Source organism: Dermochelys coriacea, chromosome 4, assembly GCF_009764565.3.
Source record: "Dermochelys coriacea isolate rDerCor1 chromosome 4, rDerCor1.pri.v4, whole genome shotgun sequence".
NCBI lineage: Eukaryota > Metazoa > Chordata > Testudines > Dermochelyidae > Dermochelys > Dermochelys coriacea.
This window is the reverse complement of record NC_050071.1, coordinates 22331709-22350094: the sequence shown is the minus strand read 5'-3', so window position 1 is coordinate 22350094 and position 18386 is coordinate 22331709. Positions and strand designations below refer to the sequence as shown.

At 39.7% G+C, this 18386-nt stretch overlaps 1 protein-coding gene across 9 annotated transcripts in view; it reads right to left on the bottom strand.

The window, feature by feature from the left end:
- The window catches only part of CCSER1 (coiled-coil serine rich protein 1), a 1112896-nt gene that overhangs the window by 901810 nt on the left and 192700 nt on the right, over nt 1–18386 (bottom strand). For all 9 annotated transcript variants that reach the window (XR_005292660.2, XM_043512606.1, XM_038400041.2 and 6 more), the window contains exon 4: nt 12366–12459. Coding sequence is in view for 8 of the 9 variants with exons in the window: in XM_043512606.1 (XP_043368541.1) it covers nt 12366–12459 (94 nt within the window). In the remaining variant the exon portion in view is untranslated. The remainder of the gene's footprint in view (nt 1–12365; nt 12460–18386) is intronic.

Below are 18386 nucleotides of genomic sequence, written 5' to 3'. Positions count from 1 at the left end.
GACTTTTACTAAAAATGTCCATGACAAAATCTTAGCCTTACTTATATGTTCCCAATTACTGAAGCATCCAAGTGCCTCACAATCTTTAATGAAAGACCCCTGTGAGATAGGAAAGTACAACTATCCCTATTTACAGATGTGGAACTGAAGCACACACAGGTCACACATGAAGTTTGTAGCAGAGCAGGGAATTTAACCCAGGTCTCCCAAGCCTTAGGCCAGTGTCCTCCTTATCAGCTCCTAACATCGGAGTTTAAAAAGTAAGAAGGGTGAGAAATTTACCACATGCCACCACCAACCCACACTTTCCAAATTTAGCAAAGTGCTGGCCAAATCTGTTGGGAGGACAGTACTAGCAACAAGCAAGGGTAATTGTTTTGTCATGAACTGAGACTGACTGTTCTGAAGAATAAATGTAGATTCCTGGTGATAATTTTATGTTCACCTTAACTTCTCTGGTTATGTTTGGAAGCAACTGAGAACCAGAAGCAGACTCTTCACTGTCTGATTAAGTACTCAGAGCATTTCCATTTTGACAAAAGGACCGTCTCAGACAGTGTAAATCCTCAAGATGGGAAAGACACAAAAAAGTAGCACCTGGCACACTATTAAAATTTTATTGTCCAAAAAATTGAAAACTGTATGCAATTGTTTTAAATGAATATGTGTATGTCTTAATGTGTTGTAATGATGGTTATGTTCATGATTGCTTCTTTTTCCCTGCCCCAGGGCAAACTTGGAAAGGATACATTTTATCACATGTTTTTCTTTTGCTGTATTATTTAAATGCCTGCCCGTTCTAGACCTTCCCAATAGGAAGCAAAAAAGCACTTGCTTTATTTAATTTCTATATTGGTTCTTTTAGTAAGTGGCAGCTGATGATACCAGCATTAGTTTAGCAGCTGTATCAAAATATTATCACATAGGCATGAAATTTTGTATTGAGACGTGTTTTGTTTTTAATTAGTCCAGGAGAACCACAGCAAATGCTTCTCCTTTGCTGAATTCTCTTATGACCCTGGATTGTGCATTTCTTCCCTTATAGTCTGTTTATTAAGCAAAAAAAAGTGTTTGGTGTCTAGATAATTGGTCTGATTTTCAGAGGTGCTGAGCACAATGAAGAATATGGGATTTGCATACAATCAGCACCTCTGAAATTCAGGTCAGTTACTTGGGAACCTAAGTTGCACCCACATTTGAAATGTTCCATCAGGCTGTTAATATTTTACTTTTCCTTCCTCCTTCAAAATAAAAGAAACTAGAATATACTGCTTGCTGAAATAGCAAGCTGAAGAAACTCAAGTCCTCTCTTTCCCCACAGAACAGGGACAGCACATGTAATGGCAGGGAAAATTTCTTTACACCATCTTACATGTGCTTTAACCCTGACCTACAGGAAGCATCTCTAAGGTATGGAGTCTCCATCTCTCTTGTAGTTCAGTCACTATACGCATTCATTACTCAGCTTCTTTGCTGAGATGGGCAACAAGGATTCCAGGATGATGTCAAATTGGTGGTGGTTTTGTGATGTGAACTTCTGTCAGTTGGGAACTAGACTGAATGTACCCAGTTCATTTTATACAGGCTACTGAACAAAGAATAGTGCTTTAGCTCACACTTCATTTTGTTAAAACTTACAAATGGTTACTACTTACAATATACTGTAGATATCTTTTTTCTGTAAGATTCCAGTCACTCACCTCCATTCAATTCCACTCTAACCCACAATATCTTACAAATACTGCAGATGTGGTACCATCTTTGTAAGGCTTTTTAAATTTTCATTAACTGATGGTTTGAGACTTGTAACATCATTTCCACCAAACAAAAATATGCAGTTTTAGAGCATCATTTGGTATCTGGAACATCACAGACTCCTTCATTAAAAAGCCCACAAGATTACTTCCCCAGGTATCTGGTGTTCTTTAAGAAGCTGCGTAGATCGTAGTTAAACAGTTTAGCAAATGACAACTTTTATTAATTTCACTGGAGAATTTAAGTTATTCTCTTACTGTGTCAGATTCATTCTATTAGGCTTCAGGGGAAAATGTCCAGCCCCAGTAAAATGATGTTCAGGAGATTTGAAAAATCTTAGTTTCTAGCCTTTTCTAGTTTTTGGAGAAACTCATTTAATCACAAATCACAGCTTACAAAACAACCCATGCTTGCAAACCATACAGACATTTAAATAATAGGATTGTAAGGCCTGAAATTGGTTTACTCTGAATTGAAACTAATTGTACTGCTCCATCTTTTTAACAAGAGGCTCTCTTGTTGAAGAACTAGTCTATAAACTATTGCATAAAATAATAAGAATACATAAAAATAATGGTTCAATAGTTCCTGTTTTCTTTTTCATTTTTGCTAGGATATCTGTATTATGACATACATGCAGAAAAGTCACATGTTCGATTTATTTCATGCTCATTATTATTTGTATTATGGTAGCACTAGGAGCCTTAGTCTTGAACCAGGATGCCATTGCTCTAGACACTAAGTAATATGAGCATCGGATTATTAGCAGTGGCATGGTATTCTTTGTTAATTTAGCTACATGGGTTTATTTTGTTCTGAAACTTATAGATCTAAATGTGGATGTGGGAATCTCAACAATAAAACTAAATTGATGCTGCTCATGTTTAATTCTGATATTTCATGTATGCAAATCTATATAGGGGAGGGGGGAAGAGATCTTCAAAGGCACAAAGGGGAGTTTAGTTGCCCAATTCCCATTGAAAATCCAAGTAAGCGTACAGATGCTGTGCACAGTATCATAACCAACTGCAAGAAGTGACACACTTGGAAATAAAAACACATGAGTGAGCTAAAATATTTAAATTCCCAACAGACTATCACTTGTCCTATCTGATTAGTCATGCTGCGCAAATTTTATACATGCAAGAACTATTTTTTTCCATTTTGTATGTAAAACCAAACTCTGGTTTACTGGTTTTCTGAATTGAAAGACAGTGATCCACCAACCATCCCGTCAGACACCTAGATACAACTTATCTCTAAGTAGGTCTGCTTCCTAGGAATTCCCATAGTTTTATTCTGAGGACCATCATTTTGTCCTACAACAGTTTCACTCTCCTCCTGCAAGACTTCCATTTAGTGCATTTTCTTTCACAATGAAAGTACATGCAAACACAACCAACCTTTGTGCCAAAGCCACTGCTGCTTCAGGTCTTGGTTCTTCTCCACAGCTTAATTTACAACATGACCTAACCTCAATTTGCCTGAAGCTTGCAACACTCAAGGATACCCTGTATTCTCTCACACTTAGGGCCAGATCTTCAGTTGGCATAACAGTAGAACTCTTGACTTCAATGCAGCTGTGCCAATTTACACTAGATAAGGATCTGGCCCTCACTCTTCTGTAACTGCAATATGCCCTACAAACAGAGCAGGCTCCTATTTTCCCTCGTTATGACTTTCTGAATATGTATTGTATTCAGAAACAAGTATTTTTATCTATATGCAGTTTGTAATCTGTGTCTATCTGTCTCAAACAAACACGATGTTGTCTTACACCAATTATTGATCACTCCAGCCCCCATCTGTACTTTTGCTACCGTAACCTTTGATTTGTGTGTTCCCAATTAGCAATTTAAAAATAAGAAATAAAACCAAACTGAATTCTTTAATGTTTGAGCCTGCAGGGCTGCTACAAATAATGTAATTTAATGGAGGATTGTGAATAACACGAATGACAAAATTAAAAACTTTATTTAATATTAAATAATTAGTTAAGCAAGCAGTCATTACAATATACACAGCATTTATACGCACATTCTAAGTTTAAATGATGTTTATTGGAGTGATCAATCCTTGAATGAAGAGAATTGGTATAATCCTTTCTCTAACAGTACCTAGATAGTAGATGGGTGCACCTATCTAAAATGAGCATATTGATTTTTATAATCAATTATAATAATGCCCCTCTAACACGGTTGGCACCTGCCTCTCATGAGCACTCCCCCCTCCTCCCCGTGCTCCCCGATCGAGTGTTTGTGCCTGAAGTCTCTCAGTTTGTGGTGCTGTAAGTGGAATAGAACAAATTGCTTCCAAGGGGATACATATTTATCTTCTCCCAGCCCTGGTATGGGGCCATAACCCCAGGGCTTCTAGGCTCAGTCCCTGCTGGGTCCCCTCTGCGAGCCAGGAGCTCCTTCTTAGCTCTCCTGGTCTTTGGCAGCCCACCACCTGAGCTCAGCCCTACCCATACTGAGCTGTCCATAGTTCTGCTGCTCTTTCTAGCCAGCCAGGAATCTGGTGCTCTCTCTTGCAGTTCCAGGCAGCAACTGACTGACTCTGTCTCTGCTACTCCTGTTTATGTTATCCTCCTGGCCACTGATTGGCCTTCTGATTGGCTGTTTCCCCTGCAGCCATACTAGGCAACTTGAAGAATTTCTCTTCTGCTCCTCTCTGGGACTGAGTGTGGCAGGATCCTGAGACCTCCAGCAGTGGGCTGAATCCACCCAGTCACAGTCCCTTAAATGATTAGCATTAATGAATCCACCCTTTTAACCATAATTAAATATTTTCTACTTTCTCACTGCCTGTTTAACATTAAACTCATCTTTCATTAACTCCTGATTAAATGTCATACCAATAAGTATCAATACAGATAGCATTTTCCAAAACATTAATATTTTGTCTAGAACACTTGTAAAAACCAGCTAGGATCAAGATATGCTTACAATGTGACTTGGGATTATAACCAAATTTATCTTCAACTTGCCTCTAAATTGTCTTATATCACTTTACTCATATTTTGCAAGGCATCACTTGATAATTGTCAAGTCTATTTTTAGGAAATAGATTTTTGGGCCTACTTACATTTCAACATATTTCCATATAAACACAGTCAAGCATTATCTTTATAGGCTACATTTCCCAGCAGTTGTTCTTTATATTTATCCTTGTGTGAGGGCTAGTTCTACATTCAAAACCAATGGGATTCCATCTCAGCTGAGCTGTGCTACTACCCATTAAAAATTAATAACAAAAATTACTACCTTTAATTAATAGGCACAGGAGGAGCTCCTAATTCACTGCAGAATTTCCACACTGTTTGTTCATCAAATTCAAAATAATTTAGCAGCTACCTAATTAATTCCTAATTGACATCACTGGGCCATTACACCAACATTTGGCTGTGTATCAACAGATATTGGCCTAAGGCCTGTCAGGCTTTCAAAAACACGATGAGCCCATCTAATACAACTTTCACTTTTTAAAACAATGCAAACAAATACACTGGATTGTTCCTGTTACAGGGGTTGATAATTGTGAATTTGAATATCTTATTAAAGGAAGTGAAAGAGATCAGAGTCTGGTACGACTATTTTAATTTGCCATTCAAAAAATAATTAAAACTTTTATCCAAATGAAAAGTAGAAGCTATATTCAATCCTGCCCTAGAGAATTTATAATATTCCATTATTTTTTTTAAAGATCTGGAGGAGAAACAAACATCTGCATTATGATACAATGCTACAACCCAAAACACTACATTTCTGATCCTACTAATGCGCACAAAATAAAAACTATGCATCTCTAACATCAGCATGTGGTAGTACGATAACCCATGGGCCCTAATTATGTCCCTGACATTTTACATTGTCTTCTCATTATTTGCAGTATTAAATAGCACCACATCATTAAACTTTAAACCAAAAAATAAAAAATGGACCTATTTACTCTTATTTTTCACACAGAAAGAATAAAATAATCAGTGCCATATCTTAACATAAATATGTGTACATCGTAAATAGATGTATCTAATCCCTTCCAGTGAAAATATGTCTACATATAGCACATACAAAAAATCCCACTTTAAAAAAAAATTAAAAATTAAAAAAAAAAAAACAGAATGATTGTTCCTTATCTCATCTTTGCTTCTCTTGACAATCTTGGATTGTAAGCTCTTCAGAAGAGGGAACATGTCTAAACCTGCAGCTAGGTTTAGAGAACATCCTGTGAATTAACAATGCTAGAAACATAAAATCAGTATATTATAAACTTTTAATAGCAGCTTCAAAAGATATTTAAGCCTTGGCAGCCTAAAAGACAATATATTTAATGGGGGAACAGTTAATAGGGAGGTGCCACATAACCTCACCCAGTTCATTAAAAAAATATCTTCTCTGATCTGTGTAAACAGTTTCTATACTGTACTTTCAAGAAGGATGACCACTACCTTAACTATGTTGATTTTGGCTTCTAGAGTTTGTCATGCCACCTCACAGGTCTCTACTAACTGTGACTAACTTATTAGGATTTATGCATTACAGGATCATAATCCTCATCACACTGTACCAGTTGGATCAGTGATCCATCAAGGCTGGTCTCCTACATTTTGCCAGTTACCAGTATATTTAGCACTTTATAATGGTGAAGCCCACTTCCCCCTTTACTCTACTAGCTAGCTAGCTAGCTAGCTAGCTAGCTAGCTAGCTAGCTAACATCATCAGTGCTAAACATTATTATTTCTACTATTACTGCTACATGGGAGGAGAAGGGAGAAAATACTTCCTGACCCCTGCAGCAATCAGCCCATGCACTGAACCATGGAGTTTGATCCTTAGCTGCAGCCGGCAAGTGCTCTGAACATGAACAAAACAGCATAAATTTATCTTATATGCTCCATTTCTGCACATAAAGGTTATTTTGGTTAGTTAACTGGAAGTGTTAAATTCTTTAAAAGTTTTTATTTAGAATATAGGGTCAAAGGGCCAGATCCTCAGCTGGTATAAATTGGCACTGTTTCGCTGATTTAAACCTGCTACACCAAGTTACACCAGCTGAGGGTCTGATCAAAAATGGTCAAACTTGGTTTTTTAAAAGCAGCCGCTTGAATCCATATTTAGGTATCGAAAAAATGAGTCTGATTTTCAGAGATTCTGAGCACCTGCAGCTTCAATTTAAGCACCTAGAAATGAATTTGGGTAGCTAAATGTAAGTACCCAAGTCCGAACATTTTGGCATCGGTTTTTGAAAGGTTCCATCTGACACTAATCAATAGGTTTCAGACTTCTGTATTAGACTGCGACTCGCTTACAGATTTAAATACTTGTGAAACTACACTCTGGTGGCTTTACATGAGTCCATTCTGTACATTTTTATTTAAAATTGCAGAACTTTTCCCCCTTTTTTTTGTCTTTTAAGCAGGACTTTCATTGCAAAATTGATTGACATTCCCAGGCTTCTGCAATTTAATTATAAAATTATTGGGGCACTTCAATTTTTTATAAGCAGCTCATTTTAGAGGTGATCATGATTCTGTTCGTATAAAATGTATAAAAGTAATTTAAAATCATGACAGAGCTTTAGATTTTTTTAAAAAATAACTTCAGATTGGAAATAATCATTTTTTGGGGCATGCCTGGTATCAGCTATTAAAAATAACTGGGCTACTTTATATTTTTAAGAGAGCTTTTATCTTCTATCCTTCATAAACAAGAAAACAAGGAATACCACACAGAAGAAGAGCCAGTGCTGTTATTATGGAATTTCTTTTTCTAATGGAGGTTATATGAAAATCCACAGGGTACTTGTATTGCTCTGAATATGCTTTTTGCATAGTCTGAAAACAAGTTTACATAATGTTCCTTCAAGCACATTTATGGGGTGGAATAAGGTAATAGCCCTTTTAGCACAATATACATGATCCTCCTCTCTTCTGCGGGGCTTGCGTCACTGTGAATTATGGGAGACAAGCTCGTGCACTTACTCACATGTGAGCGTAGCCTGTTTTTCAAAGCTATGTGTTGATCTGCACCACATATCTCATGAAGGATCAAGCCCCAAAGTTACCTGAGCTGTAAACATTAACTTATGATTGAATAATTTTCCAGCATAATTTTCAGGTATAGAAAATGCCTATTTACAAATAAGCGTCTAAGGGCCTGATCCTGCAACGGCAGCTGCAACTGTGGACCTTAATACCTGAGTAGCACCATAAGATAATCAGTTGAGAGTAAGGAACTGCAAGCACAAAACCTTCTCCAAGATCTGGGTCCTAGAATCCAAATATGGCATTTAACACTGTTACTAAGAAATGGACATTGGAATATTGGAGACAAAGTGTTACTGGTAGTTTTGCTGTTTGTTTTTGCCTTAAAAAAGTAATTCTCCCCTGGTAATCAGACATATAAACCATCCTGACTATTCTTATTGCAACAAATATTCTATCTAGCTTCTACACAACAATTCTTCTTACAACATTCTGCTTGTCTGATGTCCTCAGTACTAGGCACCATATTAGAAATCAGTTATACACTATGGCTGCACTTCCTGTGATATGGAGCTAAAAATACCAAAAATACCCACTGTGTACTCCCTATTGGGAGCTTAACAGGGTTGGGCCAACTCCTGGGCTCCCCCTTGTGGCCAAAGGGGCCTCTGTGGCACACTTTCTCTTTCTGCTCTTGAGGGCCCCATAACAACTGCACATGAGCTCCTCTCTGGTTAACACCAACCCTGCCTGGGGCCAGTCTAATAACAGAAATAGCTCTTAACGTTCCTCTGGGTCCCAAAGTAAAGTCTATTACCACACAAAAATCACAGCTGGAGTTCTTTTTCTTTTTCTCACAGCCCATCTTCCCTGCTCTTCCTAGCTGAAGATAAGCTTTTAGGCCCAAACTCCATCTAGGTTTCCGCACTGGAGCCTCTTACTGTCTGGGCTTCTCTCACCTCCAACACCCTTGGTCTCTGGATCTTCGCTGCAGGAGCCTTCACACTGTCTGTAGTCTCTCTACAATTTTCTGAGGTTCTGCCCTTTATTGCAGCCTCCCACTGCTCTTTGTAGACCTATCATCTTGATCTCTGAGCCAGGAGTGACTCATTTTGTAATCAGGATTGGCTATCTGCAGCCCTTCTGCCTTTAAGGGATGAGTCACTTTGTAACAGGGAGACTGATCCCAAGAGAAACTTTTAGATTAGAGAGAGAGCATTACAGTGCAGGAAAATGCTCACAAAATCGTTTAATTTTGTTAAAAAATATGCTCGTTCAAATCATCCATGACTCATTGTGGTGCATACTCTATTATTTTGATGAGATGTAATTGAAACAGAAGTTCCACTTGCAAAATAATAAGGCACATTAATCAAATTCTCACTGAGGTACTACACAGCTAATGAATTCAACACCATCTCTACAATATCAGAATTCTAACATTTTTGATGATTCTAAGACGACATCTAAAAATTACAAACTATAGTAGTACTAGGGCCCTAGTAATATCAACTAATTTATGTTTAGCAAATTGCAGGTAATAATCAGTAATTTTTAAAAAGACCAATTCATATTTGTAATATCTCTTCTCTTATAACTGTTAATTTGACTAGAACTCCAGGACCGGTGTATTGGTCCCTCAATCTCCAGTAGGTATGGAAGCCACACTGTCTCACTGTAGGGGCAATAGTCTTTGGGCTCGAGTCGCCTGGACGGGATCCGTCTAACAAAAGCAACCATAAAATAATAGTCCAGGCTCCTGTCCCTAACCCAGGGTGGGGGCACGCCGATGTCGTCTTTAGCCCTCAGCCCACTCAGCTGGGGCTGACACCAATTAACAGTCTGAAGCCCCTGCCCTCCGGCGGGGCCGGTTAGCAGTAGGCTATCGCCTATGCCTCCAGGTCGAGGCAGCCAGCAAAAATACATCGTCTGTAGCTCTAGCCCTTTGAGCAGGGCAGAGCAGGGAGCAGGCTTCAGCCTAAGCTGGGGCTTAGGCAGCCAGCAAGCACACAGTCAATAGGCTCTAGCCCTTTTGGCGAGGCAGAGCAGGGAGCCGGCTTTAGCCTGGGCTTTGGGCTCAGGCAACCAGCAAACCCATACAGTCTCAGGGTTCAGGAAAGAGTGAGTACTAACAAACAGTCTCGGGGGCTCCAAAAAGAGTTGAGCACCCAGCAGGATCTAGGATGCTGACAGTGATGTTCAGAGAGCACAGGCCTCCTGGCCTACGGTGAGGAGTCTGCCACCGTGGGATTTGGGGGGCAGGGTGATGCGGGCCCACCCTACTCCACTGTGTCCCAGCCCAGGGCCCTAGCAGTGACAGAGAGGTCTGCCACTGGGCCAGTGGGGATCCAGCTGCAACACACCAACCTAGAAGCGGTCAGCCCTGTACCCGGCCAGTCGTCAGCTGCCCCTGGGCTACTTTCTATCTCTCCAAGGTTTGGTACCTGGGTATCCACCAGTCCTCAGGCTCCTCTGGGTAAGCAGCTGACCATAGTCCTGGTAACCCCTCATCTGGGTCTGTCTCCGCCGGGGGCAGGGTGTGGCAGAGCGTAGATCAGCTCCTGGGAGCCGCAGCATGCGTCCGTCTAGTCTGCTTGCTCCCATTCAACTGAGCTGCAGGGTCATCTCTTTATACTTCCTGTCCCGCCCCGGTCCTTCTGGCGAGGGAGGCGAGGCAGGTTCGGCTCCACCCACCAAGGGGGTGTAGTGGTCCCTCGCTCTCCAGTCCAGAGGGAGGCCACTCTGCCTTACTACACCAGCCAACAGAAATTCTGGAATTCTCTCAGCAGACTACTGTGGCTCCCAGCTTCAAAACTCAGACCAGTCAAAGTCACTGTTTTTGCTTTTACTATTTTTTGCAGCTGTTTTTACTTTTACTATTTAAGGCTGCAAAAGCAGCAGTTTTTTTAGGATCAGAGTTTCCCTTTTCAGAATTTCAAATGAAGTTGACAATAACTTGACAATTTCACAAAAGAATAAATATGATCTTCTGGTTACTTTTAGTGAGTTTTAATGTACAGGAATTTAATCCAGTAAATCTAAGGAAGGAATAAAAGCATAATTGTTCTGATTTCTTAAAGTGTTAAAAGGTAAGGTTTGTTATTTTAACATTTAGAGTTAAGTAGATAGACCACCTTCAACCAACACCTAATCACAAGAGATGTTTTCCTATAACCAGTTTGTAGCATTGTTAATCTCCTCTTTATATAGGAATCTGTCCTTGTTTACCCAGTTCGGCTCATCCTCCCGCCACACAGTAGGACACTGCAAATAGGACATGTAATGCTGGTACTGCCATTCCATGTGCATGTTCTCTGGGTATTCTGCTTCCTATTGAGACACTGTGGAATAGCTACTCAGTCTTTCCCTATAATACAGTGATGGAAATAGCATTAGCAGCATGTTAAGTGTCTTGCATGCATATTTTATCCAACTGTGTTGCAGAAAAACACCATGTAAACTCAGTTCAACCAATTTTATTTTTACTCAGTCAGATAGTGTGTCATGAACAGCTACAAAAACACATCTCTACTTGCTGCAAGGAATAAATCTCATATGTATTATAGGCCTGATCCAAATCCCTTGGAAGTCAATGGCACTCTGTCCTCTAACTTCAATCTGGTTTCAATTAAGTCATTTAGGCCCAGATTTGCAAAGGTATTTAAGTTTTGCTGTGCTCAGAATTGTAATACCCAATTGATTTAGGAGCCTAAGTCATTTTTTAAAGGATTGAGACACTTCAGAAGAGTTAGTCTTTTGAAAATGAGACAGACTCCTAAATCAGTCAGGCAATGCTGAGGACAGCAACTCCTAAATGCCTTTAAAAATCTGGGCCTAAATGACTTAATTTCAAAGCTCAGTGAATGCTGAATTCCGTGCTGTGAGGTGCCAGCACACACCAAGATCTCATTTATTCCTATTACAACATGGCTCTGAAAACAATCTGAGTTGACTGTGGTTACAAGCATTAGTGTTTGTTATTTGCCTACCATCACCAGCTCCGGTCATTTGGAATTAATTCAGATTACACAGTTTTTAACTAAAAGTAAAAGAGAAGATCAAATTGCACATAACAAGAACAAGAAGTGAGAGAAGCTCATATTCTTTGTAGCTGTATTAGTAAACATTAATTGAAAGTAAGTGTGACAAAGGGTTAAGCACCATGCTAAAACTTATTCTAACACGCACACAAAACGGGCTCACTAATATCTGCGGTGGCCTTTTGGTGGCTCCACAGTAGGCACTAGTTATTTTAACCATCTGGAAAACCAAATTAATTTGTCCTTGATGCTGCACAATTGGGAATCTTTTGCATCTGTAAAAATTGCCTCAGTGTGATAACTGGCCATATGAAGTGATCCATAGTAAAAAGACTTGATCTCCAAGTAATGACAGCATCCCAAATGATGTTAAGGAATCAGCAACTGAAGTGTAAAGAACATGATATCCTGCATGCCAGTTCCCAAAAGCAATTACAACCATTAAGCTGCTAAATGCATAATCCTCTCCCTCCTCACCCCAATTAATTTTTATTACTTCTAAGTAAGTGCACTAATTTTTTCCTTTATGTTACAGTACATAAATAATATTCAAGTTGTAAATATCCAATATTTGTATGACTTACCAGAACGATGGTGATGCTGCTCTTCTAGGAATTCCAAATCAAGCATGAGGTCATCTTCATCCAACTCACAGGAACCCAAGTTATTCAGAACATCCTGTATATGAAAACAAAGCAAGAGTTTAGAAAGATCAGCCTTTAACACTGAACCAGGGTACTGGGAGCTATCAAACCTAGGTGATACATCAATGGTTAGATTCAAAAATTAACAACAGGAAAGCTCTTTGAATTAACAGTCTCTGCAATACTGTGTACAACTTCAAACTACCTTCACTTTTAAGTTGTAGCAATGGTGAAACTGAGAAATTAAGTACACTGCAGAATGACAGTGCCTTATGCTAGCTTTCCCTGCCGCCTCTTGTGATAAGAAACACATTCATACAACCATGGATGACGAGTTTTTGATACGCCGCCACATGCTGTGTCCTTCCACATGCACCTTACTTAAATAGCCCTATTGACATCAGCAGGATTATTTGTGGAGAAAGGTGCTACTCAGCCTGGTAGTGGTTCAGAACCTGGCCCACAGACTGGATAAACACAATAGGCCAAATTCTGCTCTCATTTAAATCTAGAGGGCCAGATTATCTCACCTGCACTTAACAGACCTATACCTAGAAGAAAAATACTAAAATCTGGACCCAGTTTAGCAGAATAAAAATTGGCCCCATGGCTGAACTGAGCTACAGAAAAATTAAATGAACTAATAACCTAAATAAAAATTTACCACTTCCTTTTGGCACTCTTCTTACAGGATCATGAGTATTTATATTTACATCAAAATGTGACTATTGCTATCTGTAAAATTCTGATTTTGTTCTAGTAATATCTTTTCACAGGAATATCTTTTTTGTGTTTCAGCAAAACTAAAGGTGAAGCATAAAAAAAACCAAAACAACAGTAGTTTTATCTCCAATTTAAATTAGGACTACTTATTCATGCTTTGATTTTCATACCAACAATCAATATATATTTATTGTCCTATTTATATAAGACATCAATATTGGGAAACTTAGGATAAAAAAGGAATTCGGCCAGAACTAAAACCACTCACAATCTGGTAAATATTTTTGTGGGTGGGCAAAGACCAAGTGAGAAAGTCAGGATCTGGGATTTGGTTACTTCATTTCCCTTAGTTATTGTTTTCTTTCAAGATTTTCATATTGATTTTTGTTGTATGTTTCAGCTACAACTCGATACTCAGGATTTGAGAGACGCAACACTTTTGGAAGTCATCAAGGGGAAAACCAAATTCGGGAAGTAGGACATAATAGCGCAATCTGTTGGCATCATGCTTCTGCCCCCAACACCCATCTCCATGTAGTTCAACTAAAGAACCAGTTTCTGAGAAGATAAAAGGACCGTGGATCGAGTCCTGAAGGGACATCTGCACCCATGTAAATCTTAAATGTCCTGCCTAGAATGCCTCCAAAATGTGTCTCTACCATTTAGAAAGAGGCAAAGTGAACATGCTGGTGGTGTAGCCAGTGGATAGCCAGACAATTCATATTCACTTGGGTGGACTCCAGTTGGAGGGGTACAGTTTGCATTGTCTGGTATTTTGCTGTTCCCATACCCCATGTCAGCCAACTGTGGGATACTAAGGTTAGAGGCAAATTGTTTAAATTAGCTACTCCCAGAAGCACCTGAAATGTTGCTTAAAAACATAGTGAATAATCTTGCATTTTGTGTCTGTGCATTTAACCTTGCATGTCATTATTTACAATGAGAAGTATATGGGGGAAAGCAGATTGATTTGAAAAAAGAAGAGGAGAAAAAAGGTGATCTAGGATACGTTCAACTCCAGGCACTATTACATTCAGTATGACTAAGATAAAGCCAGACCATTCAGTTATTTGTTTAGTTGATAATACATTCTTCTAAATGAAGACAACATATACATTTTTGCAAGAAGTGCCATATTAGTGAATCTATGCCAGACAACATAATAGGCCCAATTCTGCATTTCTTTTTTAGTCCATGCTCAGACAAAACTCCCACTGAGGTCAACAGCAACTGTGCTAGTCTCTGAAGCACTGCAGTACTGGGTCCAATGTATTTGCAATATGGGCCCAATTAAAGCCCATTGAAATCAATAGATAGACTCACACTGACTTCAACAGGCCTTTTGGTTCAGGCCCTATTTTCCTTAGGAATGTCACATTGTTATTCTAGTGCACCAGTTCATTCATCATAAGGCTAAATGTCATACCGTAGAGATCAATGTACTAATAGAGCAAAATAAATACAGAGAAACACATACACACAAAAGATTGGCCCAGGTACTTGATGACTTTCATGGCAAATCATTAGAGACACAATGTGCGTGAGGTAATCTCTTTTATTGGACCAACCTCTCCTAGTGAGAAAGACATGCTTTTGAGCTTATACGGAGATCTTCTTCAGGTCTGGTAAATGTACTCAGTATGTCACAGCTAAATACAAGGTGAAATAGATTGTTTAGCATAAGAAGCTAACACATATTTCAAGGGACCATTCAAGGTGAAGTGACCCATTCACTTCTCCAGTCATTAGGAGGAAAGGGTGGGGATGGGGGAAGCTGGGGGTGAGGGAGGTAGTGTGTTATAGATTGTTGTAATAAGCCATAAATCCAGTGTATCTATTCAGTCCCTGATTTTTAGTGTCTAGCAAAGTTATGAATTTAAGCTTCCAGGATCATCTTTTGAAGATGTTGTACAGGTTTCCTTTGAGGATTAGAACAGAGGTCAGATTTAGAGTGATCACTTTAAGAAAAGTGTTCATCCACAGGTGAAATGGGTTTTTTGTCGTATCATTTTTCTGTGTAGGTTCATTCGAGAGCATGGTGATTGTCTTGTTTCACACAGTTGTTATTGGGGCATTTAGTGCACTGGAGAAAGAACACCACAAGTTGTGATAGCATGTGTAGGACCCAGAGATCTTGAAAGATGTGTTATGTGGGGTGTTGATCATTGTAGCTGTGGAAATACACCTATAGGTTTTGCATCTGTTGTTCTGGCAGGGCCCTGTGCCGCTTTGAATGTGTGTGTCCTGGCCTGTGCGGAGCTTGCTTCTGAGGATGAGCTTGAAGAAGATGGGGGTTGTTTGAAGGCCAAAAGTGCAGGCTCAGGAAAGATTCCTTTCAGGATGGGTCCCCATCAAATATGTGTTAAAATTGTTTGCTGATACTCTGTGTGGTTCCATTGTGGGGTGATGGGTGACAATTAGAGGTATGTGCTTGGAATGGGTTTGATATCACTATTGAATCAAGCTCTCTTGGGGTATTTGGGTGGCCTGTTCCATGATGCCATCTTTTTTTTCTGGTGGAGTGTCCTTGTTTGGTGAAAGTGGCTTTAAGTTTGTTAAATTGTGTATCCTGGACTTTCTCCTCTGAAAATGTTCTGGGGTATCTGAATGCCTGGCTATAGATAACAGATGTCCTCTTGGTGTGTTTGGGGTGGTTACTAGATCTGTGAAGGTAGGTGTGGTAATCCGTGGGTTTCTTGTATATAGCTGTCAGCAGGGTTTCATGGTTTAAGCTGATTGTGGTGTCCAGGGAGTTGATGCTAATGTGGGAATAGTGCAGAGTTTAAAGGAAGGGTGGTGATTGCTGAAGTTGTGGAAATCTATGAGGGAGTTTAGGTCATCTATCCAGAGGATGAAAATATCATCATTGTATCTCAGGTGTATCATTGATTTCATGGTGCATTTGTCCAGAAAGTCTTCTTCAAGGTGGCCCATGAAGAGATTGGCATATTGGGGAGCCATCCTAGTGTCTGTGGCTGTTCCCCTGGTTTGTTGTTGCACATAAAATTATTATGGGTGAGGATGAAATAGACAAGTTTGGCAATGTGTTTGGGGTGGGTATCTGAGGGTTGTCCATTATCTTGCAACATCTTGCGGCCTGCAGCAATGCCATCATTGTGACGGATGTTGGTGTATAGGGAAGTGACAATGATAATGTTGAGGAAGAATGACAATATTTCTGGAGGAAGTCTGTTGTGTCCTGGAAGAAGCTGGCCCTTTGTCCGGTGAGTGGTTTGAGGATTCATAGATTCATAGATACTAAGGTCAGAAGGGACCATTCTGATCATCCAGTCCGACCTCCTGCACAGCGCAGGCCACAGAATCTCACCCACCCTCTCCTATGAAAAACCTCACCTATGTCTGAGCTACTGAAATCCCTAAATCATGGTCTAAAGACCTCAAGGAGCAGAGAAGCCTCCCTCAAGTCAACCATGCCCCATGCTATAGAGGAAGGCGAAAAACCTCCAGGGCCTCTCCAATCTGCCCTGGAGGAAAATTCCTTCCCGACCCCAAACATGGCAATCAGCTAAACCCTGAGCATATGGGCAAGATTCACCAGCCAGACACGACAGAAAATTCTTTCCTGGGTAACTCAGATCCCATCCATCTAATATCCCATCTCAGGGGATTAGGCCTATTTACCCTGAATATTTAAAGATCAATTACTTACCAAAATCCCATTATCCCATCATAGCATCTCCTCCATAAACTTATCAAGTAGAATCTTAAAACCAGATAGATCTTTTGCCCCCACTGCTTCCCTTGGAAGGCTATTCCAAAACTTCACTCCTCTGATGGTTAAAAACCTTCGTCTGATTTCAAGTCTAAACTTCCTGGTGGCCAGTTTATACCCATTTCTTCTTGTGTCCACATTGGTGCTGAGCTGAAATAATTCCTCTCCCTCTCCTGTATTTATCCCTCTGATATATTTATAGAGAGCAATCATATCTCCCCTCAACCTTCTTTTATTTAGGCTAAACAAGCCAAGCTCCTTAAGTCTCCTTTCATAAGACAAGTTTTCCATTCCTCGGATCATCCTAGTAGCCCTTCTCTGTACCTGCTCCAGTTTGAATTCATCCTTTTTAAACACGGGAGACCAGAACTGCACACAGTATTCTAGGTGAGGTCTCACCAGTGCCTTGTATAACGGTACTAAAACCTCCTTATCCCGACTGGAAATGCCTCTCCTGATGCATCCCAAAACCGCATTAGCTTTTTTCACAGCCATATCGCATTGGCAGCTCATAGTCATCCTATGATCAACCAATACTCCAAGGTCCTTCTCCTCTTCCATTACTTCTAATTGATGCGTCCCCAACTTATAACTAAAATTCTTGTTATTAATCCCTAAATGCATAACCTTACACTTCTCACTATTAAATTTCATCCTATTACTATTACTCCAGTTTACAAGGTCATCCAGATCCTCCTGTATAATATCCCGATCCTTCTCAGAATTGGCAATACCTCCCAGCTTTGTATCATCTGCAAACTTTATTAGCACACTCCCACTTTTTGTGCCAAGGTCAGTAATAAAAAGATTAAATAAGATTGGTCCCAAAACCGATCCCTGAGGAACTCCACTGGTAACCTCCCTCCAACCTGACAGTTCGCCTTTCAGTAGGACCCGTTGCAGTCTCCCCTTTAACCAATTCCTTATCCGCCTTCTGATGTTCATATTGATCCCCATCTTCTCCAATTTAACTAATAATTCCCCATGTGGCACGGTATCAAATGCCTTACTGAAATCTAGGTAAATTAGATCCACTGCAATTCCTTTATCTAAAAAATCTGTTACCTTTTCAAAAAAGGAGTTCAGGTTGGTTTGGCACGATCTACCTTTTGTAAAACCATGTTGTATTTTGTCCCATTTACTTCAATGTCCTTAACTAATTTCTCCTTCAAATTTTTTTCCATACTACTATTTTTCCATACTTGCATACTACAGATGTCAAACTAACTGGCCTGTAGTTACCCGGATCACTTTTTTTTTCCTTTCTTAAAAATAGGAACTATATTAGCAATTCTCCAATCATTCGGTACTACTCCTGAGTTTACAGATTCATTAAAAATTCTTGCTAATGGGCTTGCAATTTCAGGTGCCTTTAATATTCCTTTAATATTCTTGGATGAAGATTATCTGGGCCCCCCGATTTAGTCCCATTAAGCTGTTTCAGTTTCGCTTCTATCTCCGATATGGTAACATCTACCACCATATCCTCATTCCCATTTGTCATG